The sequence below is a fragment of the Terrapene carolina genome, unplaced genomic scaffold, assembly GCF_002925995.2.
Source record: "Terrapene carolina triunguis isolate 2854851 unplaced genomic scaffold, T_m_triunguis-2.0 Scaffold69, whole genome shotgun sequence".
Lineage (NCBI taxonomy): Eukaryota > Metazoa > Chordata > Testudines > Emydidae > Terrapene > Terrapene triunguis.
This window is the reverse complement of record NW_020664420.1, coordinates 19,530,260-19,556,110: the sequence shown is the minus strand read 5'-3', so window position 1 is coordinate 19,556,110 and position 25,851 is coordinate 19,530,260. Positions and strand designations below refer to the sequence as shown.

At 42.5% G+C, this 25,851-nt stretch overlaps 1 protein-coding gene across 1 annotated transcript in view; it reads right to left on the bottom strand.

Annotated features, from left to right (window-relative positions):
• The window catches only part of WDR70 (WD repeat domain 70), a 254,989-nt gene that overhangs the window by 20,065 nt on the left and 209,073 nt on the right, over positions 1-25,851 (bottom strand). The window contains exon 13 of the mRNA XM_026649057.2: positions 23,534-23,672. Coding sequence (XP_026504842.1) covers positions 23,534-23,672 — 139 coding nt within the window. The remainder of the gene's footprint in view (positions 1-23,533; positions 23,673-25,851) is intronic.

Sequence of the window (25,851 nt, the reverse complement as noted above, 5' to 3'; positions counted from 1 at the left end):
TTTGGCCGAGGTTCTGATGAAACAATTGGAAAGCTTATTACCAAATAATATTCATGAGAGCCAGGTATGGAAGGGAAGGTTATTAGTAAATTACCTAAATAAAATTCTTCATCTATTCTGAGATTTTAAATGGTACAGAGACAGTTTAGACAGAACCAATCATTTGAAAAGGCTCAAAAGGTGGCATCTGTACGACATGAAGCATGAAGAAACAGTGCTTATTTTAGTTTTATTGTTTTTCAGTACTTCAGTACATATGGAGCGAAGCATGAATATGCACAATAAATAAATCATCCAGCACTAAAGCATTCCTACAGATTTAAAGCTATGATGCCGTTCATGTTACGTTATGTTTTTCAGAAACAAAAATATTAATTAATTGATCGATATTCACATTCTAGAGTTGCCAATTATATTTAATGTCTATGTTTTTGACTTGAGGGGCAAGGGAGAAAAGCAGCAAAGCAAAATCTAGCCAAGCATATCAACAAAACACAACAAATACGATAAAAATATTTAGTAAATGAGCTCCTAATTTCTATGGTCTTATACGCAGAACTCTTAATCAAACTGCAGTTTTTATGCCTGCAAAACTTTTCTTATTAGAAGAGTCCAATTCATTTTATTCAATCATTTAATTTACTTAACCAATTTTGAATCCTTCAGCTTTAATGTTTTATTTTTGAGACACTCTCCTCACCTTGACCTGCTCTCTTCTTTTGGACTGCTTGGCTAGGCTAACACCTGGGAAAATTAAAAATGTTCACTTCAATTGTCATTTTCTTTATTTATGGTTGCTGCTAAAATTCTGCCTGTGATCTGAAATTGTAGACATAATTGTAATTCCTATTTTGTTCATTCTAGTTGATATTCTGGCAAGAATCCAATGGCATTTAACTACATGCATATATCATCCTGATAACACAAATATTATTTAATCTAACATGGAGGTAATAATTTGTCCCAGGACAGCTGTGGAATCAAGTTATTCACTACTCGCAGAAACTCCAAAGATTTAGATATTTTTGGCCCAGACTGGGCTCTCCGTACATTTTTATTTGTATAGGTACAGCCCTTAGCACAACGGGACCACAAACCTGACTGGGACTTCTGGGTGGTACTGCAATATAAACAGTAAATAAATAAATAAAATACTACTGTCAGTAATAATAGTATACCATATTATACAAACAATATTTTAAATTATTTCCTCCCATTGAGGTCAGTTATTTCCTCACATTGCTTTCCACTCTAATCAGCCACTGCTTCCCCTTGATCCTACATCCACCAAGAGATTTAAGTTTTGTAGATAAAGTCTCATATATTTGTCTTCCAAAGATGACATTTTGTGCGAAGCCCATTTGTTTTCATATGTAGCATCTTCACAAGCTTTCGATAGCAGGAGAAGGAAGGAAGTTGGCTACCACATTGAGCTATGCACTGGTGGAGTGAGTCTTCCAAATCTCCTTTTTCTTCTTCACCTTTGGCATAACCTCTTGTCCTTCAAGTATGGCTCATACAGTTGCTATAAACCTTCAAAACTTATTCTAACCCAGCCTATTGGATTTTTATGCTCAGGAGTTCACCAAACGCAGACTTCACCTCATGCCTACCCCATCAAGGAAGTAAGCAACATTTTATTATAAACCCTTTGTGAGAAAGTAAGGACAAAAAGAATCATAGAATCATAGACTTTAAGGTCAGAAGGGACTATTATGATCATCTAGTCTGACCTCCTGCACAACGCAGGCCACAGAATCTCACCCACCCACTTCTGTATCAAACCTGTGTCTGAGCCATTGAAGTCCTCAAATCATGGTTTAAAGGCTTCAAAATGCAGAGAATCTTCCAGCAAATGACCCATGCCCCACACTGCAGAGGAAGGCGAAAAACCTCCAGGGCCTCTGCCAATCTGCCCTGGAGGAAAATTCCTTCCCAACCCCAAATATGGCAATCAGCTAAACCCTTAGCATGTGGGCAAGACTCACCAGCCAGACACCCAGGAAAGAATTCTCTGTAATAACTCAGATCCCACCCCATCTAACATCCCATGACAAGTCATTGGGCATATTTACCGCTAATAGTCAAAGATCAATTAATTGCCAAAATTAGGCTATCCCATTATATCATCCCCTCCATAAACTTATCAAGCTTAGTCTTGAAGCCAGATATGTCTTTTGCCCCCACTACTCCCCTTGGAAGGCTGTTCCAGAACTTCAGTCCTCTGATGGTTAGAAACCTTCGTCTAATTTCAAGTCTAAACTTCCTGATGGTCAGTTTATATCCATTTGTTCTTGTGTCCACATTGGTACTGAGCTTGAATAATTCCTCTCCCTCCCTGGTATTTATTCCTCTGATATATTTATAGAGGGCAATCATATCTCCCCTCAGCCTTCTTTTGGTTAGGCTAAACAAGCCAAGCTCTTTGAGTCTCCTTGCATAAGACAGGTTTGCCATTCCTCGGATCATCCTAGTAGTCCTTCTCTGTACCTGTTCCAGTTTGAATTCATCCTTCTTAAACATGGGAGACCAGAACTGCACACAGTATTCCAGATGAGGTCTCACCAGTGCCTTGTATAACAGTACTAACACCTCCTTATCTCTACTGGAAATACCTCACCTGATGCATCCCAAGACCACATTAGCTTTTTTCACGGCCATATCACATTGGCAGTTCATAGTCATCCTGTGATCAAGCAATACTCTGAGGTCCTTCTCCTCCTCTGTTACTTCCAACTGATGCGTCCCCAGCTTATAACAAAAATTCTTGTTATTAATCCCTAAATGCATGACCTTGCACTTTTCACTATTAAATTTCATCCTATTACTATTACTCCAGTTTACAAGGTCATCCAGATCTTCCTGTAGGATATCCCGGTCCTTCCCTGTATTGGCAATACCTCCCAGCTTCATGTCATCTGCAAACTTTATTAGTACATTCCCACTTTTTGTGCCAAGGTCAGTAATAAAAAGATTAAATAAGCTTGGTCCCAAAACTGATCCCTGAAGAACTCCACTAGTAACCTCCCTCCAGCCTGACAGTTCACCTTTCAGTACAACCCGTTGTAGTCTTCTCCCCTTTAACCAGTTCCTTATCCACCTTTCAATTTTCATATTGAGCCTCATCTTTTCCAATTTAGCTAATAATTCCCCATGTGGAACTGTATCAAATGCCTTACTGAAATCGAGGTAAATTAGATCCACTGCATTTCCTTTGTCTAAAAAATCTGTTACCTTCTCAAAGAAGGAGATCAGGTTGGTTTGGCACAATCTACCTTTTGTAAAACCATGTTGTATTTTGTCCCAATTACCACTGACCTCAATGTCCTTAACTACTTTCTCTTTCAAAAATTTTCCCAAGACCTTGCATACTACAGATGTCAAACTAACAGGCCTGTAGTTGCCCGGATCAGTTTTTTCCCCTTTCTTAAAGATAGGAACTATGTTAGCAATTCTCCAGTCATACGGTACAACCCCTGAGTTTACAGATTCAATAAAAATTCTTGCTAATGGGCTTGCAATTTCATGTGCCAGTTCCTTTAATATTCTTGGATGAAGATTATCTGGATCCCCCGATTTAGTCCCATTAAGCTGTTTGAGTTTGGCGTCTACCTCGGATGTGGTAATATCTACCTCCATATCCTCATTCCCATTTATCACCCTACCATTATCCCTAAACTCCTCATTAGCCTCATTAAAGACTGAGGCAAAGTATTTGTTTAGATATTGGGCCATGCCTAGATTATCCTTAACCTCCACTCCATCCTCAGTGTTTAGTGGTCCCACTTCTTCTTTCTTGGTTTTCTTCTTATTTATATGGCTATAGAACCTTTTACTATTGGTTTTAATTCCCTTTGCAAGGTCCAACTCTACATGGCTTTTGGCCTTTCTCACTTTATCCCTACATGTTCTGACCTCAATAAGGTAGCTTTCCTTGGTGATCACTCCCATCTTCCACTCCTTGTAGGCTTTCTGCTTTTTCTTAATCACCTCTCTGAGATGCTTGCTCATCCAGCTTGGTCTACAACTCCTGCCTATGAATTTTTTCCCCTTTCTTGGGATGCAGGCTTCTGATAGTTTCTGCAACTTTGACTTGAAGTAATTCCAGGCCTCCTCCACCTTTAGATTCCCAAGTTCTCAGTTCACTTCTTACAGGGGAAACAGACTGGATTGTCATGACTATTGAGGGAATTCTGCACGAAAAATTAAAAATTCTGCGCCAAAAAACTAAAAATTCTGTGCACAATATTTTAAAATTCAGCATATTTTATTTGTCAAAATAACACAATATAATCACACCATTTTCAATTATTTGACGACAAGTATTTTGAAATAAATTGCTAAAATAATTGAAAATGGTGTGTTTATATTGTTATTGTGTTATTGTAATCCTGACAAATAAAATATGCAGAATTAAAAAAATTCTAGGTGCAGAATTACCTCAAGGGTAACAGGGTTCTGTGTGATTAAATCTGGGTGTGGGCAGTGTGGTGAGGGGATCTGGATGCACAGGGGCTCATGGGGGGGTTCTGGGTGCACGGGGAGTGGGACTCTGCAGGGGAGTCCAAGTGAAGGTGGTTACGGCTCAGCAGGGGGATGGGAGGTCTGGGTGTGGAGAGTTCAAGCGAGTGGTCTGGATGCTGGGGAAGGGGGGTTCAGGATACAGCTGGTTGGGCCTCACTGGGGTGGGGGTCCAGGTGTAGGGAGCTCCTGACGCAGGAGTAAGGCTCAGGTGTGGGGGGCTCCCAATGTAGGAGGGGCTTAGTGGGGGGTTCCGGGTGCAGAGGGGTGAGACTCAGCAGGGGGGCCCAGATGTACAGGAGTTGGGCGGACAGGGGAAGCAGCTCCCTGTACAGTGACCCCTCCCCCTGTGGTTGAGGAACGATAGGGCCAGGAAGTGGGGGGAGAGATCATTGTACAGGGAAGGAACATTGAGCTGCTCCCCCTGTCCGCCCAACCCGTGCATCTGCACACCCCCTTGCACCCAAATCCGCCTGCCAAGCCTCCCCCCACGCACCTGGAACCCCCACCCCACTAAGCCTCACCCCCTGCACCCAGACCCCCCTTCCAAGACCTGCCACGCCCACAGTGGAGAGCTTCCTGCAGTCAGGGGAGGTTTTCGGGGTTGATCTGACCCCTGCTCCATGCAGGGAAGGTGGAGGGGGAATTCATCTCCATCGTCGTCGTCCTCTTCCCTCCCACCACCTAGCCCAGCCAGGACTAACGTCCTCGGGCAGCTGGGCATCCCTAGACCCTGCCCTTCCCCCGGGGAGGGGTGAGTGAGCACTGGTGCAGCTTCTCTGCTTCCCAAATAAACCATTTTTTGGCAGGAAAGCAAAGAGAATCCGCCGGGGAACATGTTTCAGGAGTACGTAATGCATTTGAATGTACTTGAATGGTAGCTTAAACCCTAACCACCTCTACCATCAAAGAGTGCAAGGCTGTATTTAAGATGAGTCAGTGTACCAATAAGATATAGTGAAATGGCTGACTATAGGAAGAACATAGCTCCATTAGATATATCAGATTAAAAATGGCAGCTAGCATCCCACTATTAAGGTAAACTGGAGTATGTAAGAGATGTTTCTTTTGCATTTTGTCATGTGTTGATAATGAACCACTGGAAAAAAATTGGTAATTGAGGGTTAATACTGGGAATTGAAAAGGAATAGGCAAAACACTGGATTTTCATACAGCTCTACTTATTACAGCAGCAACAGTATATTTGAGTTGTTTCCCTTCATTTAGGTTTCCTTATTATGATGCTTTAAAACATGTCTATTAAAACTTAAATGAAATAGCTATGAAATTATTTGAAAGTTATTGATGAGGTAATGTGACAGTTACACTTGGAGTCAGATGATCTGAGCCAGAGAGCTTATGTGTGGCTTCTGTGACAAAGTTCTGTCCTTGACTCCGTGGGTCCAGCGTTTCCTGATGGATTTTTGCTAGCCTCAGAGGCTCACTGTGACCCTCCACATAGCCCTTCTCTCTCTAGAGGCAAGGGTCACAATCTACTGAGCCATTTTCATCATAAGCCAGCAAGGGAGGTGAGGAGAAACAACCCTCCCTCACACAGTCTCTGTTGTCTCCCAGTATCAGTGATTAATCAGGGAGGGGAGGGGGGAGCCCGGGCCCGCCCTCTACTCCGGGCTCCAGCCCAGGGACCCTAAACTTAGCAGCTATGAAAGCTGACTTTTTGGAAATAGGGCGTGTACAATTCCCTGGGCTACTTCCCCACAGCAGCCCCCAATCAATATCTTCTTCACAATTACCTCAGGGCCTCCTTCCTTGCACCTGATATGGATTCGTACTACTTCGTTCCTCCAACAGCACAGCTCCCTCCTATAGCTCCTGACACCCACACCACACTGACTAACTGGGATGCTTTTAACTAGTTCCAGCCAGTCCTTGATTGGCTTCAGGTGTCCCAATCAATCTAGCTGTCTCTCCTGCCTTCTAGAAGGATCTTAATTGGCCCCAGGTGTCTTGATTAGCCTGGAGCAACTGCCATTTGGTTACCGTGGTACCAGGGATTTGTTTAGCCTGGGACTAACATACCTGTTCCTCACTACTTTACTGTAGCCATCTGGCCTTGCCCCATCACACTTCCTAATTTTTTAGGGAACAGCCTTATTCCACTATATTCCTTTAACTTGCCAATGGCCTTAAAATCTTAACTGAATGGAAAAGGGTACAAAATAAGCCTACCCTCTCCCATTTTGCTTTCAGCTAGATGCAGAGCAAAACAGGTGAAATCTTCCAATGGTCCAGCAACCAAAGAAAGTCAACCCCACTGGAAGAGAATGAGGACTTGTTGTCTAAAATGTTAAAAGCAGTCAGTGAAAACAGCAAAAAGCTAGAGGAATAACAGTTATAAAACAAACTCTGAGAAGGACCCATTTGACAGTACAACATGATGTTCGTAATTCATAGATAAGGTCTCCAAGGCTGAGCACAGGATTAGTGATTTAGGAGATAAAATTAAACTATAAAAGTATGCAACAAGTACAGCAGATAAAAATACCAACAACTTTAGAGTTTATTAAAGCTTCCTGCTAATCTTCATGGTCTCAATTTGAAAGGTCAAATATTCAGCTCCAGAGGTACTTGAAACTGACTGGGGGTAAAAAAACCACAATAATCCTGTTTCAGGTTCTGTTTTGAACCTATAAGATAAAACAGTGACAGCAGGAGTTGCTGATTAAAAATATTTGTCGTTAAAAAAGCAAAACTTCTCTTTCAAAAGTGCCAATTGCTTTCTGCCTCAGTGGCCATGACGATATGTGCTGGGGTCTGTTTGAATTGTGTCATTTTGATTTGCTGTTCTTGGCCACCCGTACAGTGAGATAAGCGGCCTGTCAGCAGAAGAGATACTGAAATGCGTAAAAAGACATTTTGACAGTGGTAGTCAGGCTCCATAATTACAGGCCACCATAACAGCAGCCAAGTGGGCTCTCTTGACAGAGTGTTTGTCTAAACTATAATTTTTATGTCAGCACTGCTGATGGAACACCAGTCTGTCAACATCATGATAAGTATCCAGGTAGCAAATTTATTTAACGCACCTATGTAGTCTAACATAAATCATATCTTTAGATTTTCAATAAACTGTAATTTCATGGTGAAGAACTGTTTATTTTTTATTGACTTTAATGCAGTAACATCTATTGTCTTTAAAAGCATTTAAAATATAATTAAGCAATATTATTTAAGAAAGTGCCTCTTGCTGCTTATTTGCATAATTTTTTTAAGATACAATAAATTAATTAACATTAACTTTGTCTGACACAGAGATTTAGTAGTTATATGGAGTTGCATTTACATTTAAGGGGTACAGTCAGGAGTTACAATATTAATAAAATTTAAAAACATACAGCCTTAGCTATGACGCTACAAATAGCTGAAGATAAAAAATTAAGTTTTGAAAAAGTTTGGTTTTACAACATCTAAATGTTGTGTCTATTGACCTAATAGTGACAATTTGTCATTACATATCTTTTGATATTTTTTTAATTAATTGCAGGGATGTTAATCTCAGTGTCCTGGACAAATTGTAACTTTGGGAAATACATTCTGCTCACCTAATTTCCCCCTGAATTTAACGAGTAGAAACAATATTCACCACTTCCTGTTCCTGTCTTAAATTATTACATAGCATTGCTATGTTCTGTTAAACTGCAGACATGTTTCACCAAGAGACATTAAAATAAAAAGAATGGTACAAATTTTCTACCTTCAGTTATGCCCTATCCACTCCAGTGGCTTCAGTGGGATTGCATAGACTCAGTAGAGGGCAGAATAGCACCTCGTGTCCAAAAAAAATTCAATACAAAAAATGCTGAAAAATATGAGTAAAATTTCAACGCAACAGGTTTGGATTTAGCCACACACATTCCAATAAAAAGAATGGGAGTCAAACCAATGAAAACCCTGAGAAACACTTTGAAGTCAGGCGTTTGGGGTGAAACGTCAATGATCAAAATGTAGGAAGTTAAAAAAAAATCAAAAAACTAATTCACACTTCTTGGCTTTTTAATTTTTCACAACACAATGAATTAAAGATAAGGATATCCATATTTGAATCTGGTTTGCTGGGATTTCATGGAAAATTTTCCTGAATGTAAAACCTGAAAGATAAACTGACAATTACCAGGAAATTAAAAGCAAAGCCCCATTCTTCAAGTTAAGTATATTCAAGAAGGGCCCAGTTCTGGAAAGACTGATGTATTTAGTTTTACATAGAGTTCAACTGACTTAGATGACAGGACTAAATCTTCCCAGGATTGGGCCCTTAGTTTGTATTAATAAGAGTTCATTTTGAAAGTATGTTTTAGTGGAGTCTCTCCTCTCACTTTGCCATCTCCAAAATATTACACTTTCTTAAGAACAATTTTATACCCTTAAATAATACATTTAAAACTTTGGAAATTAATGCCCAAGGCATTCAGTCAGTTCCTCAATGGCACAAAGTCCTTCATCCCTGACTCTCAACCTACCTGATTTACATGGCATATATATATATGCCACATATATATATATATATATACACACACACACAAACATTAAAAACAATTTTTTTAGGACACTATAAAATTCCACTACATACCAATATATACCACAAGATTACTCATTACAAAACTGAGCAGGAGTGCACCAAACTGGCTGCTCTGGGATGCTACAATGATTGGGATTGTTCCAACTTTCATAGAGGAGAAGAATAATTCCTGGCTACCTCCAGGTTGAAAAGGTGATGTAAAGACACCTTATCACTCCTTACCGCCTGTACTGACCCAAGCTCAGAATTAGGGCATATCACATTAAAAACTTTTTTTCTGATTTCCCCAAACTTCCAAGAAACTTCCAGGTATCCTGGGCTGAGATGTGGCTGTGAAATTTCAGGGGGAATTCATTTATTTTTTGGGAAGCTGAGGGTGGACAGAAAGTCAAACTTCTAATGGGAAGCTAGCTTTAATCTTAACGGTGGAATAACTACTGGCGGTATAAAATAAAGTGCAAGGTTGTAAGGTATTATTAGGGAGTAATAATTAAGATCTGTATGCACAGAGGAGAGCAAAACTACAAAGAAATCATGGTGCAGTTATGGGAGTAAGAGAAAAAGCAGATACAGGCAGTGAATGCCCTTTTCATCCCTCCCTTAGCCACTTTCCTCCCACTGCAAAAGATCTGCATGGCCCATTAGCTGCATTAATTGGCAGGCTCCCCTCCCCAAGAACAGCTGAAGATCTGCATTAAAAAATCATGAAAGTTAATGCTGCTTGTGACAATATTAATTCCAACTAAACACTTTGTAATCTCCCTTTATTGGTGTCTCAGAGCACAGTGGTGAGCCGGCAGCCAAAGGTAGGTCTGCCATGCTACTATGGCTAGGAAGGGGTGGTCTGCCCCCTGACTGCTTCCACAGACCAAAGGAAGGAGAGACGACATGGCTCTTAGAGAACAGCTGTATTTTAATTAGCTTTCTTCCCTCCTTCCATGACAGGGGCCTATGGGCCTACGACAGTTACTATTCCAAATTATGTTGTATGCAAAACTGAAAAAGATCAAAAATTCATTTAAAACTGATCCATTTAAAAATATTTGCAAAACTGAAAAACAAATCAAATAATTTTATTTACACAGTTCATATTAATTGCCCTTTGAAGTGGAAAAAGACATCCTCATGTATTGATATTATGCTAAAGCTCTCCCACTCCAGCCCGAAAGAGCCTGTTTACACAACAAAAACTATGCTAAAATTATACAAAGGGTCTGCCTTAAACCCAAAAAAATCTGAACTGAGGCTCCTCTGGATCTCATCCGAGAAAAGGAGCCAAGTGCAGTAAATAAAGTGGGAGATTAAGAAGCATCTAGAATGTAGTGTTCACACAATTATTAGAATTAGAATACTCAGGAGGATAAAGTAGTAAAGGAAGCAACACTAATGTTTTTGACTTTGTGAATTGTGACTTTGAAAATGTGTGGAAATGCTCAAAGGAATTTGGACTGGAAACGAGTAAGAGCAAATTACAATTTTCTATATACTAATGGAAAATAGGCTAAAAAACAGTTGCAGAGAACAATAATTGAGGGCAGGATTCCAATTTTTAAGACACATGGGTGTGCACGCTGTATCTTGAAAATTGCAAATATTTTGATGCATGCATGTAGCATATTGTCAGATTTGAACTTAGCCACAAGTTTAACTTCCATTGACTTCAATTACAGGTAAAAGGATTGCTCTGCTGCTGGAATGTTGCAACCAAAATCACCGCCCCCTAACTATAAAGATAGATACTGATCTACTTGCTGCTTAGGAGACAGAAATCCCTCTAGTAGAACGGGACTCAAACAACAAGGAAATATCAACTTGGGCCATTTGGTAAATTTCTGTCAATCAGGCCTTGATTAATTATCCTAGAGTATAAAAAGCCCTTTATTCCTTTCTTTAGCCTCATAAAGAGAGAGCACATGCCTTCAGAATGTTCTTGAACGCCTTAGTTCTGTGAAAACAATATCGAAGTCCCTACCACATTTAACGAGTGCAACTGCTTTACTTTTGGAGATTTGGAATTAGGGCAAAAGAGGAAAACTTTTTTTTAGGATTACTGTGTCAGGACAGAAATGGGAGACAACAACTGAGGAACGTCTGTGTGAGCTGGGCAAGACAAGACTTATTTTTCTACAGCTGAGAGAGCGATTATTGCCAACAGAGGAAGAATCTAATCTAGAACATCTAGTGAAAACTATTCTTTGGCTGACCATCCTTTTTAGCTGTGCACAAGTTGGACGCTTAATATGAGTAATAGTCACAAGATAAAGCCCTCACCATTTCTTAGTGATGGGGCAGTGTGTACACAAAGGGCCCAATTTTGCAGATGTTGACCAGAGCTGGATTGTAACATAGTGCACAAGCCACTTAGGCTACGTCCTCACTACGGGGGGGGGGGGGCGATTTAAGATACGCAAATTCAGATACGCGAATAGCGTAGCTGAATTCGACGTATCGCAGCCGACTTACCCCGCTGTAAGGACGGTGGCAAAATCGACCTCCGCGGCTTCCCGTCGACGGCGCTTACTCCCACCTCCGCTGGTGGAGTAAGAGCGTCGATTCGGGGATCGATTGTCGCGTCCCGACAGGACGCGATAATTCGATCCCCGAGAGGTCGATTTCTACCCGCCGATTCAGGCGGGTAGTGTAGACCTAGCCTGAGTCTATGTGTGGGTGGGGGAACTAAGGGTTCTGAACAGGAGGTACGGATGCCTGCAGTGAGGGGATGTTCTGCCAGTATCCTGAAATGCAGGCATATGAACCATGTATATTTACAAATGCTTAGTTCTAATTCAGCAAGGTTCAATAAGCTTTACTCCTAGAAAGTCCCAGTCTCTTTGTGGTGGCATGACGCTCAGGAATAGGAGCAGCAGACAGTCCTAGAAAGTATCTTAGGGCTCGTACACACTACCACTTACATTGGTGTAACTTATGTCGCTCAGGGGTTTGAATAAGCCACCTCCCTGAGTGATGTAAGTTACGTCGACCTAAGTGCCGGTGTGGACAGTGCTATGTCAGCAGGAGAGCTTTTCCTGCTGACATGGAGGTGTTTTTATTATGCTGGCGAGAGAGCTCTTTCCCATCGGCATAGGGTGTCTTCACCAAATGCACTACAGTGGTGCACCTGTATTGGTGCAGCTGCGCCACTATAGCACTTCTAGTGCAGACTAGCCCTTAAAAAAACTTGTAGGTGCATGAAAACTAAATTAATGTGTCAGAACAGTAGAGGCTAATACACTGCTAGTCCATTAGTAAAACCAAAAGGTTTCATTCCAGCAGCTTTGAAGCAATAATGCACTTTCCCATGAAAACTTAAAAGAAGAGGTGAAAAAAGGTTTGCTTGGTATGATGGAAAGGAATGTCAGACACTACTTTGGTCAGACATTCCCATTCAATTTATTCCCATTACCCACCAGGTTCATTTACAGGCCAAATGCACTGGCTATTTATCAAGAAGGTTTAAGATTAAGTTTACTGCCCATTAGCATTTTTGAATTATCTATATTGTTGGAACGCCATAAAAACATGGAAGCAATACAAAACAGTTATAAAAACTGTATTATCTGCATAGTTTAAACTTTCTACACAGTAGTGTTCTTTGTTATTTTTTTCTTCCCAATACATATATTGTACCACCAGAGCTGGTTTATAATTACCCTTAATAAGTCCTATTATTTTAACTTCATTTTTGAAATAAAGGGCTAACGATGCAATTTTTCTCAACAATTTGGACTAAATCCTGCTTCAAGTCACTGAGACTACTTGCATGAGCCCGGTGAACAGATTCAGTCCTTTGTCACCAACTGATATACATTTGTGTACTCACACTCTCTCTTTTAACAGGCGCGCGCACACACACACACACACACAGTTTGTAAATCCAATTACATATGCACTAATAAACACAAAATATACACACTGTAAATTACACATTTAAACTAGGGCTGTCAATTAATCGCAGTTAACTTGCATGATTAAAAACTCAAAAAATTAATAGCAGTTTTAATCAGACTGTTAAACAATAAAAAAAATGAGGAGTCCTTGTGGCACCTTAGAGACTAACAAATGTATTTGGGCATAAGTTTTCGTGGGCTAGAACCCACTTCATCAGATGTATGAAGTGAAAAATACAGGAGCAGGTGAAAGGATGGGGGATGCTTTACCAAGTGTGAGGTCAGTCTAACAAGATAAATCAATTAACAGCAGGATACCAATAGAGTACCAAATTGAAATTTATTAAATATTTTTGGATGTTTTTCTACATCTTCAAATATATTGATTTAAATTACAACACAGAATACAAAGTGTACAGTGCTCACTTTATATTGTTACACCTCTACCTCGATAGAACGCTGTCCTCGGGAGCCAAAAAATCTTACCGTGTTACAGGTGAAACCGCGTTATATCGAACTTGCTTTGATCTGCCAGAGTGTGCAGCCCCGCCCCCCCCGGAGCACTGCTTTACCGCGTTATATCAGAATTTGTGTTATATCGGGTCGCGTTAGAGGTGTATTTTTATTACAAATATTTGCACTGTAAAAATGATAAACAAAAGAAATAGTATATTCACCTTATACAAGTACCGTAATGCAATCTCTTTAACGTGAAAGTCAACTAGAAATGTAGATTTTTTTGTTATGTAACTGCACTCAAAAACAAAACAACGTAAAACTTTAGAGCCTACAAGTCCGCCCAGTCCTACTTCTTATTCAGCCAATCACTAAGACAAACAAGTTTGTTTACATTTATGGGAGATAATGCTGCCTGCTTATTTACAACGTCACATGAAAGTGAGAGCAGATGTTTGCATGGGACTTTTGTAGCTGGCATTGCAAAGTATTTACGTGCCAGATATGATAAACATTCATACGCCCCTTCATGCTTCGGCCACCATTCCAGAAGACATGCTTTCCCGCTTGTTTAAAAAAATGTGTTAAATAAAATTTTCACTGAACTCCTTGGGGGAGAATAGTATGTCTACTGCTCTGTTTTACCCAAATTCTGCTATGTATTTCATATTATAGCAGTCTCGGATGATGACCCAGCACATGTTGTTTGTTTTAAGAACACTTTCACGCAGATTTGACAAAATGCAAAGAAGGTACCAATGTAAAATTTCTAAAGATCTCTACAGCACTCAATCCAAGGTTTAAGAATCTGAGGTGCCTTCCAAAATCTGAGAAGGACGAGTTGTGGAGCATACTTTCACAAGTCTTAAAAGAGCAACACTCTGATGCGGAAACTACAGAACCCAAACCACTAAAAAAGAAAATCAATGTTCTGCTGGTGGCATCTGACTCAGATGATGAAAGTGAACATGCACTGGTTTGCACTGCTTTGGATCGTTATCGAGCAGAACCCGTCATCAGCATGGATGCTTGTCCTCTGGAATAGTGGTTGATGATGAAAGGACGTATGAATATTTAGCACATTTGGCACGTAATTATCTTGCAACACTGGCTACAACAGTGCCATGCAAACGCCTGTTCTCACTTTCAGGTGACATTGTAAACAAGAAGTGGGCAGCATTATCTCCTGCAAATGTAAACAAACTTGTTTGTCTGAGCAACAGGCTAAATAAGAAGTAGGCCTGAGTGGATTTGTAGGCTCTAAAGTTTTACATTGTTTTATTTTTGAATGCAGTTTTTTTTCGACCTGCCAGTCAAAAGTGATGCTTAAGATACAGGGGCTTGGGCAAAGGCTGCAGACCAGATGGCTTCCATTTTGGGAATTTTCCTTTCTTCCTTTGTGGTTCATAATGGAGCTGAGGTTGGTATTGAGCCACACACGGCCTATGCTGGGATTGGGACTAAATCGTCTCTTTTACCCCGGTGTATAGATTCCCAGCGACCTGAGGGTAGCCATGGAATCCTTCAGGGTATGAAGGGAGGCGTTGGTCTTTTCAGCAAAGAGCTCATACCCTCAAAGGGAAGATCTTCCACCACAGACTGCACCTCTTTCAGGAATCCTGACAAGTGGAGCCATAATGCCCTTTGCATCACCACCACCGTGGAGATTGACCCAGCTGCCATGTCGGCGGCATCAATGGCCGCCTGTAGTGATGTTTTTGCCACTAGTTGCTCTTCCTGAACGATGGCAGTTTATCAATAAAATCATTAAGTTTGTTGTAATTTGTGTAGTTGTATTTGGCAGTGAGCGCCTGATAGATGGCAATACGGAACTGTAAGGTGGCCAAGGAATATACCTTCCTACGAAAGAGATCAAAGCACTTCCAATCCCTGTACTGGTGTTGTCGGCCATGGGAATTGACAGTGTCCATCATGATGGAACTGGATGGCAGGTGTGAAAAAAGGGACTCTGATTCCTTTGCAGGGACATAGTATTTTTTGCTTACAAGTTCAAGCTACTGATGCTGGGCTTTGGCACACTGTTTTAGCCAGGTCTAAAATGAATTAATTAATTATGAAGACAACCCTTCAGGACGACGAAGAATGGAAGATATTAAGGAGCTGATGGTGGGTGTCCTTGGCCTCTTCTAGTGGTATGTGGAAGGTGTCCGCCAGCCTCTTCACCAGCTCCTGGAAAAGACAGAAGTCGTCTGCCAGAGCTGGTGGGAGAGGCATGACAGCTTTGTCTGGAAGGGGGGAGTTATGTCCTCCTCAGTACTGGCTTCCTGTTCCTCCATCTCCTGAGGCAGTTCTGAGGCCCTAGATACTGCTGCTGAGGTAGCGTGCCTGGAGAATTCTCAGGCGAGGCTTGAAGCTTGTGAGGCAGGCTTTCGGTGTGCTGCCCAAAGAGCCCATTATGGCCACTGTGGTGGCATAGGATCTGGTGCAGGTGCCCATGGGTGAGTGGACCAAGATGGTGGCGGTGGAGGAGACATCTGTGGGTACATTCTTGGACCAGAAGTTCAAGGTTGTGGGCAAAACTCACATCCGCCGGGAGATTGAGGTCAAAGAGCTACCTCCATGAAGACAATCTTCTGGCAAAGCTCTCTGTCCTTGTGGGATCTCGGCCGGAGCTGCTGGCAGAGGCTACACTTTTGTTGTATGTGGCCCTCACCGAGGCAGAGGATGCACTGAGAGTGTATCCGGGATCGCATCGTTGTAGGTGTGGCACTTCTTGAAGCACAGGTATCTGGGCACACCCTGCTAAGGGGAAGGGTCCCCGATGGGAAAAAAGACTAAAAGAAGAAAAAAAAATTTAAAGGTAGAAAGAACAGAAAAATAACAATCAGAACTACAACTGGAACTATACTGGGGAATACTGCAAATGCAAACAGGAGAACAATAGTCTTAACGGACTGCTAATGGTGCCATCTCTAGCTAGGGGTGGTTGACAAGGAACAGAGGAGGGTCAGCGCCTGTGCACTTGTGGCACAGCACGAGGAGAGACAGCACATGTGCGGGCCTAATGGACACTGCTACCGAAGTTTTCCAATCAGCAGCGCAGGGGCGCAGACACACCTATAGTGGAGCACCCATAAGGACACTACTCGAAGAAGAACCAGTGTTGACAGAGCCATGCCAGGGTGATCAATATAAGGCAGACTAGCATTGCACTTTGGCCAGAAGAGAGATGGGGGAAAAGTATACAGGAGACCCTCTGACAACGGCAGTAGAAAAGCATCTGTCAACGAACCAGGGCTGTGTCCTGCTCTGGAGCAGAATGGTTACATTTTGTGTTGTCCTTTGTTGCAAACAGAGCAACTTGGGAAGTTCCCCAGAGCTGGAAAATGGACCTTGCTATGTGTGGATGAAAGGACCACTTGTGGTGATAGATAAACAACATACTCAGGTGATCTGCAACGTAATCTGAACCCCTGTAAAGTAATCAGAAATATAGAGTTGTCGATGCAGCAATCCCAGATTAGTATTGTTTCCCAGCAAAGTAGTATGGACCAGGTTTCCCCAGACTTGTTTATATAAAAACATGGTGGTCATATTGTCGGTCAGCACCAATATGCCTCTTCCCTTGATGCAAGGAAGGAACATCATGCAAGCTAATCAGATAGCCTACAACTCCTTCATATTTATGTGCAGTCTGAGATTTGGGGACACCAGAGACCTTGTGTCTTCAGGTGTCCCAGGTGAGCCTCCGAACCCAGGTCCAAGGCATCCGTGACTAAGGTCAGAGATTGTTGAGGTGGGCAAAAGGAAATCCCTTGCAGATATCGGTTGGGTCTATCCCCCAATCTAGTGAAGATAAAATGTTACTTGGTACGTACAGTAACATGTCTATCTGGTGCCTTTTTGGAGAATACAGCCTTGAACAAGACTGAGATGCAGTCTGGTGTACTGGACCACATAAGTGTATGCTGCTACGTGTATGCTGCTACATGCCCCAGAGGCTCTGCACTGTCTGAAACCTTGCTAGTGGTAGTAAGACCTGTCAAGGTACTGTCAAGTCCAGGATTGCTCCAATGTATTCCATTTTCTGTAATGGAGACAGGACTGACTTGTCTGAGTTGATCAACAGACTGAGTGCATCGAAGGTGGATTGGATTATGCTTATACTGGACACTATCTGCAACCTGGATTGACCTCTTATCAGCTATTTGTACAAGTAAGGGAAAACATGGACCCCGGAAAACCTGTCGTATGAAAGGAGACTCGAGGAGCTCGGTTTGTTTACCCTAACCAAAAGGAGGCTGAGGGGGGATATGATTGTTCTCTTTAAATATATCAGAGGGATAAATACCAGGGAGGGAGAGGAATTATTTCAGCTTAGTACTAATGTGGACACGAGAACAAATGGATATAAACTGGCCGTCGGGAAGTTTAGGCTTGAAATTAGACGACGGTTTCTAACCGTCAGAGGGGTGAAGTTCTGGAACAGCCTTCCGAGGGAAACGGTGGGGGCGAAAGACCTCTCTGGCTTTAAGATTAAGCTTGATAAGTTTATGGAGGGGATGGTTTGATGGGATAACATGATTTTAGTCAATAAGTCAATAACATGCCATCACTGGTAATTAGTATCAGTGGTCAATGTGGGTCTGGCAGAAGAATCTTGCCCGCATGCTCGGGGTTCTGCTGATCGCCATATTTGGGGTCGGGAAGGAATTTTCCTCCAGGGTGGATTGGCAGAGGCCCTGGAGGTTTTTCGCCTTCCTCCGCAGCATGGGGCAGGGGTCGCTTGCTGGAGGATTCTCTGCGACTTGAAGTCTTTAAATCATGATTTGGGGACTTCAACAGCTGAGTCAAGGGAGAGAATTATTCCAGGAGTGGGTGGGTCAGCTTTTGTGGCCTGCATCATGCGGGAGGTCAGACTAGATGATCATAATGGTCCCTTCTGACCTTAAAGTCTATGAGTCTATGAGTAATCTGGAGGAAAGCTGGTACTACTGCCATACACTTTGTAAAAACATGGGGCAGTTGAGAGACCAAAGGGGAGCATTGTGCACTGATGATTCTGACAGTGAATCTCAGAAATTTTCTGCGGCACTGATGAATTGTCACATGAAAGTAGGCATCCTTTAAATCGAGAGGAGCATACCAGTCCCCCAGCTCTACAGAAGGGATTATGGAAGCTAGAGTGAACATCTGGAATTTTGATTTTTTTAAGAACTTGTTTAACTGCCTTAGATCTAAAATAGGCCTGGCACCCCCTTTCGGCTTTGGGATCAGGAAGTATCGGGAGTAAAACCCCTTTTCTCTGAAAAAGGGAGGGACATCCTCTACAGCTCCTACAAGGAGCGATTGTATTTCTTGCAGTAACACTGTCTCATGAGAGGGTGGTCCCTGCAGAGGGATGGGGAAGCAGGATGGAGGTAGAAATAAATTAGAGCATATATCCCACTCCCACTGTGCTTAGAACCCATCGATCTGTTGTGATGTGAGTCCAAGCATGACAGAGTAGGAAAGCTGTTTTTGAAAAACTGGAAAAGAAAAAAGATGGCACTTTTAGAACTGTTAGACTGCTCTCAACCTGTCCATCCAGGGATTTCAGGGCTGCTCTACAGTTTTTGAAGGGGGATAATTATACAGGTACTTGAACTCCTGTGAGAGGACATAGTACCTCCTGTCCACTGTTTTTGCAGTTGGAGGCAGGGAAGCTGGTCTCTGCCAGAGGATCTAAGATAGCCTCATTTATAGGGTGTGCTATTCTGGCTGGAGATGCAGATGTCAATATGTCCACCAGCTTGTGAGATTTTTTTCCTGGACCTCCTCCATTGGATGTCTAGGGCCATAGTCACCCCCCTGAACAATTTCTGATGGGTCTTAAAATCATCAGGAAGCAGAGAAATAGGCTCTGCCACAATTACCTTATCAGGAGATGAGGAAGAAGATGCCAATAGTACTGGGGGATGGTCCAGTTCCTGCTCCTTTTGCAGCTGGTCATGAGAGGGATCTCAAATTTGTTCCGTGCCAGGCTTGCTACCAATGCTAGAGTGCTTGTGCTGCCTATGCTCTTGATGATCAGTAGATGGAGCTGCAGGGATGTTCCTGAATGACACGGGGAGCCCCATGGGCTCCAACCAGGCAATGCCCAAGGATTCCTTCTATAAGCTCCTTGCTGTAACTGAGGCTGAAACCAGGGCAGGCAGGTAACATACTAGTGACTTTGGAACTGGCTAGGCTGGGACACATAGGATCCCACTTCAGAGTTTGACGAAGCAGCTGCCTCCTTTTGTGACCATGGTGGTGCCACACCCATTGGTACTGGTGAAGCAGGTTCAGACTCTGAAGAAAGGGGAGTCAGGGAAGTCATCTGTGGCTTTGCTCTTGACAGTACTGATTTAACCAGTATCCTGACGTCTGAATCGATGGAACTGCCCAGTGCAGAGGTGAAGGCACTTACGATGGTACCTTGGAAACCCATGACAGGTGAGTCTCTTGAATTGCAGGTAACAGCAGGACCAAGAGATTCAGCAACTCTCTTGCAACCTCAAATGTCTCAGGAGTAGACCACACTAGGAAGACACTCTGCGGTTCCATGCTGTGAGGAGATGCTGATGAAGGTGATTCAGGGACCAGTCTCAACATGCCTGTACTGGGCTCCAGAGTCAATGAACTCCCCTGTTTAGAGGTGTGCTCCAGGGAGTGCCTTCTCCTTGAATGCACCCGTCTTTAGAAAGGCTTTACCTCTTTTGCCAGTCCCAGCACACTATCCAATTTCCATGACTCTTCCTCAGTACTGGTGATGCCAATCTGCCTCTCAGCACCAGTAGTGCTGGAAGTGAGCTAGTGGTCAATGCTGAGTCGTTTGTACCTGGAGTGAGGTAGACAGCTCAGATGAAAGACATAGCACCTATTTGAGGAGCAGATACTTTACTCTTTTAGAATGGAGGCTTAAAGTCCTTACACTTGTTGCTCACAGCTGGGATAAGGGTCACTATTAGGCATTGCCTTATCACAAGAGTGCCAGGGCTTGAAACCTGGAGAGTGCAGCATATCTTTGGTACTGAGGCCAGTACCCAGACCGGGTGCCGGAACCACACAAAACAATAATTAAAAAAAAATTATGTACAAACTAACTATAGAAAGGCCACTATTCACAGGATTTGCCTAAACACTTGCAGAAGCAAAGAGGGGGAGTTCCAAAAACCATCACGGGTGGTAGGAAGGAACTGAGGAACGTCGAGGTGGCTCAACCATTTATGCCTGAGCATGGTGCGGGAGGCAGCAGAGGACACTCGTGTAGCCCTGATGGATACCGCTAAGGGAAAACTCTCTGACAACTGTGCCAGTGGAGTGCACAAACACCTAAAGTGTAATGGACATGTGCAATCTCGAAGAACATATTTATCTTCAATTACAATAAGTGTTCTATTTACTTTTTTAAGTGACTATAGAGAAAAAAAACACTATGAAATCTTTCAGTAGAAAGCAAGTAAATTGTACCAAACTGCTAAAAGAATCTTTCTGTAAACCACAGACAAGATATTCATCTATCTCTTTATAAGCCCATAATCTTTCTAACAAGCAGCACGTACAACTTGTAAGCTGCAGAAACTCTGTATGCCTTTAAAATCCATTCATTCTTCAACATTCCTCAATTTGTTTATACTTCATCTTACATGGCAATTTGAGAAAAACAAGAAAAAGAAAACACTAATGAAAAAGCTGAATTGTGCAAGCAACTGAAAGGCACTGAGAAAACAGATTACTTTTGTTTTAAAACGGCGTTTTAGAGTAATTTCTCTCCCCCCCCTTTTTTAAAGATGAATGCTAATATGTTTAACTGTGTTTTTCTTAGATGTGCAGTGTTGAAGTTGGATTCTGGACAGACCAATTTCAGAGGCATTATTAGTGCTGGCCCATAGAAAATTATGTCATGAGATCAGCTTTTGTAAATCTTAATTCTTCATCTAGTAATTCCAGTGTTCCATTTTATCCATTGATTATACTCAAATTAAGAGAATATCAATCTTAAATTTTAAAGCTACAAATTAGGAAAAAGTAGAAGTACTAAATGTTTATGGATAAAAGTCATTTACTACAGTTTTTAAAAAGGACTATTTAGATACTCTTGGGTCTCAGCTCCCAAGAAGGAGACAGGCTGGAATCCTCTCCACACTTCTCAGATATTTGGCCCTTTGAGGCAACAGTAGTTCAACTCCTCCCAATTCCGAGAACTGTCAGTGGCCCAATACCCAGTCTAGAACATCCTGTTTCAGTGCCTAGATGAGTAAAAAGTAGATAGCTCCTCAAATTGCAAGCATTTAGGAATTTCCAATAATCCTAAAGAACTGTTATGCTAGGGCAAGACTGTCAGGAAAAAAGTCAGTCATTGAAAATGTTATTTCCCTTCCAAACTCAGAGAACTTGGGTGGGTGAATAGAAATACAGTCAAATGACATTTTCAGAGAAACAGATTAACAGGTAAGAAACTACTTTTCTATAAAAGACCACCCAAGATTCCCACTCTTGTAGAACAAAAAGCTCAAGTGGAGTCTTACAAATCTCTTCTGACTGCTATTGTAAAATGAGCTCTCTCCGCCTGCCAGTAGGAGATGCAGCCATCATGACCAGTTCCAGACTCTCACTCCTGTGGACTTCAAATTCAGTTTTATTGGAGTTTTAGTGTCATTTTCGTCATTTGCACTATGCCCCATAGAGGCTACTCACAGCACCTGTCTCCCATGTTTTAACTTACAGAGCTGAATATGCCTTTGATTTGTCATGATGTTCTAGAGGGGGTACTGATGTACTGATATTTGAGGCTGTACTACTGGTGCCACAAAAAGGCCAAAAATTTTTGAAAGCTAGGGTGAATTCTGGCCTGTCTCATAGCAGGTACGTGATACCAAAGTGTAGGAATCCCATCAATGTTTTCTTTAGAGAAATTCTTTAATACTAAAGTAAAACTGCAATGAGGTATAACTACTATAGATAAGATGTGAGCTAGAATAAAAAAGTTTTACCCCTCAAACCTCACTCTTCTTTCTTTCTTCCTTAATTCTCTGTGTTTTTGATTTCCAAGTCTTCCAATATAGAAATATTTGCTATAACAAATTCAGCCTCAGGCAGATTTCACTGCAGGATCAAGAAAGATCAGAAAATGGCATCTAATGAAGAAAATTCTTGTACAAATATCAGTCTCAATGTAAATGGACTCCTGCCAGAGTCTTGCTGGGCTGTGCCAGTGAAGACTGATATGGGTCAAGAAGACTGATATGGGTCAATGGGAGGTGCCTGTCATAGAAAGGGGAATCAATGAATTGGCTTACTTGGCCCAGTGAGGCATATAATTGGCCACCTGATATTCTCTTATCAACCATCGTGGATGTTTCATATTTGGTGCGCAGACGTCCACAACTCTGTTCCACTCCGACTACTACAATCTACATTCTTGCCTGTGTACACCACTATGGCAATTTGTTTTATATGATATAGTCTTCACTTTTGTATTAGGAAATAGCTGGGTAGTTCAAGTCATACACATAAGCCTTCTTGTATTATAGGTGCATGTATTTTAGGACTGCATATTACTGCTGACAAAGGATATTCCTTGTCCAAGGGTTTCAGATAGGTGACTTACATTTTGACACAAGAATGCGAAGAGTTCTGCATTTACCCAGGCTATCCCATAGCACTGACTCCGCCAACTACTGGGGACAAATATGAGTTTTCCCCCGAAGAGAGCTGAATCTTTTAACATGAGAACTGGTGGATTCAACGGCACAGGCATGTGTGTCAGAATTTTTGGACTTCTACATGGCTTCACAACTGGAGAGGGTACCCAGGAAGTCTTCAGGGGAACACATTTCATATAGGAGTGGCTATCAAAGTAGGGACCTTCCTTCTGCTTCAAGGACATCTCGTCCCAGGGTTTAGTAGAATAAATAAAGGTGGCATTTTTTCAGAGAATTCTACACTGTCTTCATTCAGGGATCCCCTCGAAAATGAGATTTAAGGTTAATGAAGATTACATGTGTGTTAATGGGAATTATATGCACATAAAAATGAGAAGTGCCATCTTAATTTTCATGTGTGAAAAAAAAAAAAAAAAAAAAAGAGACCACTTGATTTAATTTACATTTTGAATTCTACTTTAGAAGAAAAATAAAATACATACAGCATCTGTGACTTCTATTTCATACACCTTCTGGAATATCTCCCGTTCAAAGAAAATAAGCTTCCCATTGCCACCTCCTTTCTTAACAGAGGTGCCCGTGACAATTAACTTATCATCTGGGCTGAAACAGCAATCTGTCCTGTAGATAAAATAAATCATCATCATAATGGGTACACTTGTAATATGTTTTGGGAACATCATTACAAATACAGTTAAACGAATCTTCAAGACAATCCCTTTTATCTGTTACAGTTAATACAAAAGGTTTTTAAAACCTATTGTCAATGGCTTAACTATGTCTGACAACTAAAATCATACGTACAAATAAAGCTGTGCACAAAATATCCAAATTTGGCAAAACTAACAAAAACATCTCTTTTTCAGAAGTCTTATCAAAATTTCAGCACAGGAAACCAAAAAAATCAGCAATTTCCAAATCAGCAAACAAATGAGTAGGTCATGAAATCTGTTTTCACCAATGAAATATCTGTCAAATTAATTTTAAGTTGCAATTATAAATCTGAGGAACTAGAACCCAGCTCTGTAGAGCATAGGGTACCTGATATTCCCACACTGCCACCAGGAGGCCATGCAGAGGCACAACCAGGGAACACTGTGGCAAGTAGGTGCCACAGGAAGTACCATCCAAGAGACCCAGAGTGATAGTCCCCTGTGGCCGTCTAATTGGCCAAGTGCCCCTACTTAACCCCAGGGGTTGCCCCAGGAAGTTGTCTGGGCACCCACACAGACTTTGGCTTACTGCAGTGCCAGACTTTGCCTCATCTCCTGATCTCCAGTCTCTGACTCCAGCTTGACTTCGACCCTGATTCCTGCCTCTCGATTGTAGCCTGGTACTCCCTCTGATGTCCAGTTGTCTACTTCAGTTTGACTCTGATTCTGCCTTTTGATTCTAACCTGGCACTATTTCTGATCTTCGATGTCCAACCCTGGCCTGACTGACCCTGACTCTTGTTTATGGGACTTTGGCTTGCAATTCCTCCAACCAGGACCGTCCCTAGCTATTTTGGTGCCCTATGCAGTCCCCCCCTGGGGGGGGGGGGGGCTGTGGGGGGCCCCACCCCAGGCCTCTGCGGTGGGGGGGGAGGCCTGGCCACTTCCTGTGGGAAGTGGAATGACCCGGCCCCAGCCTGCTCCTTTCCCCTGGCTCCCAGGCTTGAGGGGAGGGAACCGCCACACAGCACTCGCCGGCGGCGTGGCTGGGAACCAGGGGAGCGGAGCAGGCTGGAGCCGGGTCGCTCTACTTACCAGTGAGGGCAGGCCTGACCACTTCTGGAGTCCTCAGGGGAAGGGGTGGAGTGGGGGCAGAGCAAGGGCGGAAGAGGAGGAGCAGGGGTGGGGGCTTTGGGGAAGGGGTGGAGTTGGGGCAGAGCAGGGGTGGAAGAGGCGGGGCTGGGGCGGAGCAGGGGCTTTGGGGAAGGGTGGAGTGGGGGTGGAGCAGGGGTGAGAAGAGGCGGGGCTGGGGCAGAGCAGGGGCGGGGGCCATGGGGAAGAGGCGGAGCAGGGACTGGAGCAGCAGGCAGCTGCGTAGGGCACAATTTCCTGGTGCCCTACACAGCTGTGTACTTTGCACATGGGTAGGGACAGGCCTGCCTCCCACTCCTGTCTGGTGACTCCCGTCCCTGAACACCTCCACTCAGTTAGAGCCCCTAGGCCAAAGGCTATACACCCTGATCACTTACAGCAATTGTAAGTAGATGGTCAAAACTATTTTACAACATGCTCCTTCCTTTCTTTCAATGCTAGAAGCACGGAAAGAGTTCCAAGTCTAAGACTGAATCTGTCTTTGACTTATTTCTGAGATATCATTTGAAAACTACCAATCTTCAGTGAGAGGTGTAACTGGCTGTGCCTAAAACAAGGTGTTCAGTACAAATCAAAATAATAAAATAAATACAATACCTGCCCTCCAAGAGCTCGAACACAATAATTTCAACATATAGATGCTACATATAATGTCCAGTTACCTACTTTCCAACTCCGCTCTCCTGCATACTACAGCTGCTAATTATTAAATATTATTAATCATATTTATTATGGGTAGTGCTTTGGGACCAACCAAGAGTGGGGCCCCATTGTGCCTGGCACTGTACAAACACAGAGTAGCAGATGGTTCCTGGGTGCGGAAGGGGACAGCATACTCAAGCAGAGTGAACTATGTGATGACAGCAATCATGCTAGCTGCACAATTATTGTCATTTTTCGGGGGTGGGCTTATTTAGGAGGCAATAAACTACATGAAAAAAAAGCGAAGGGAAAGGGGACACTGAAGGGAAGGGAAGGTCACAGGGCAGGGCAGT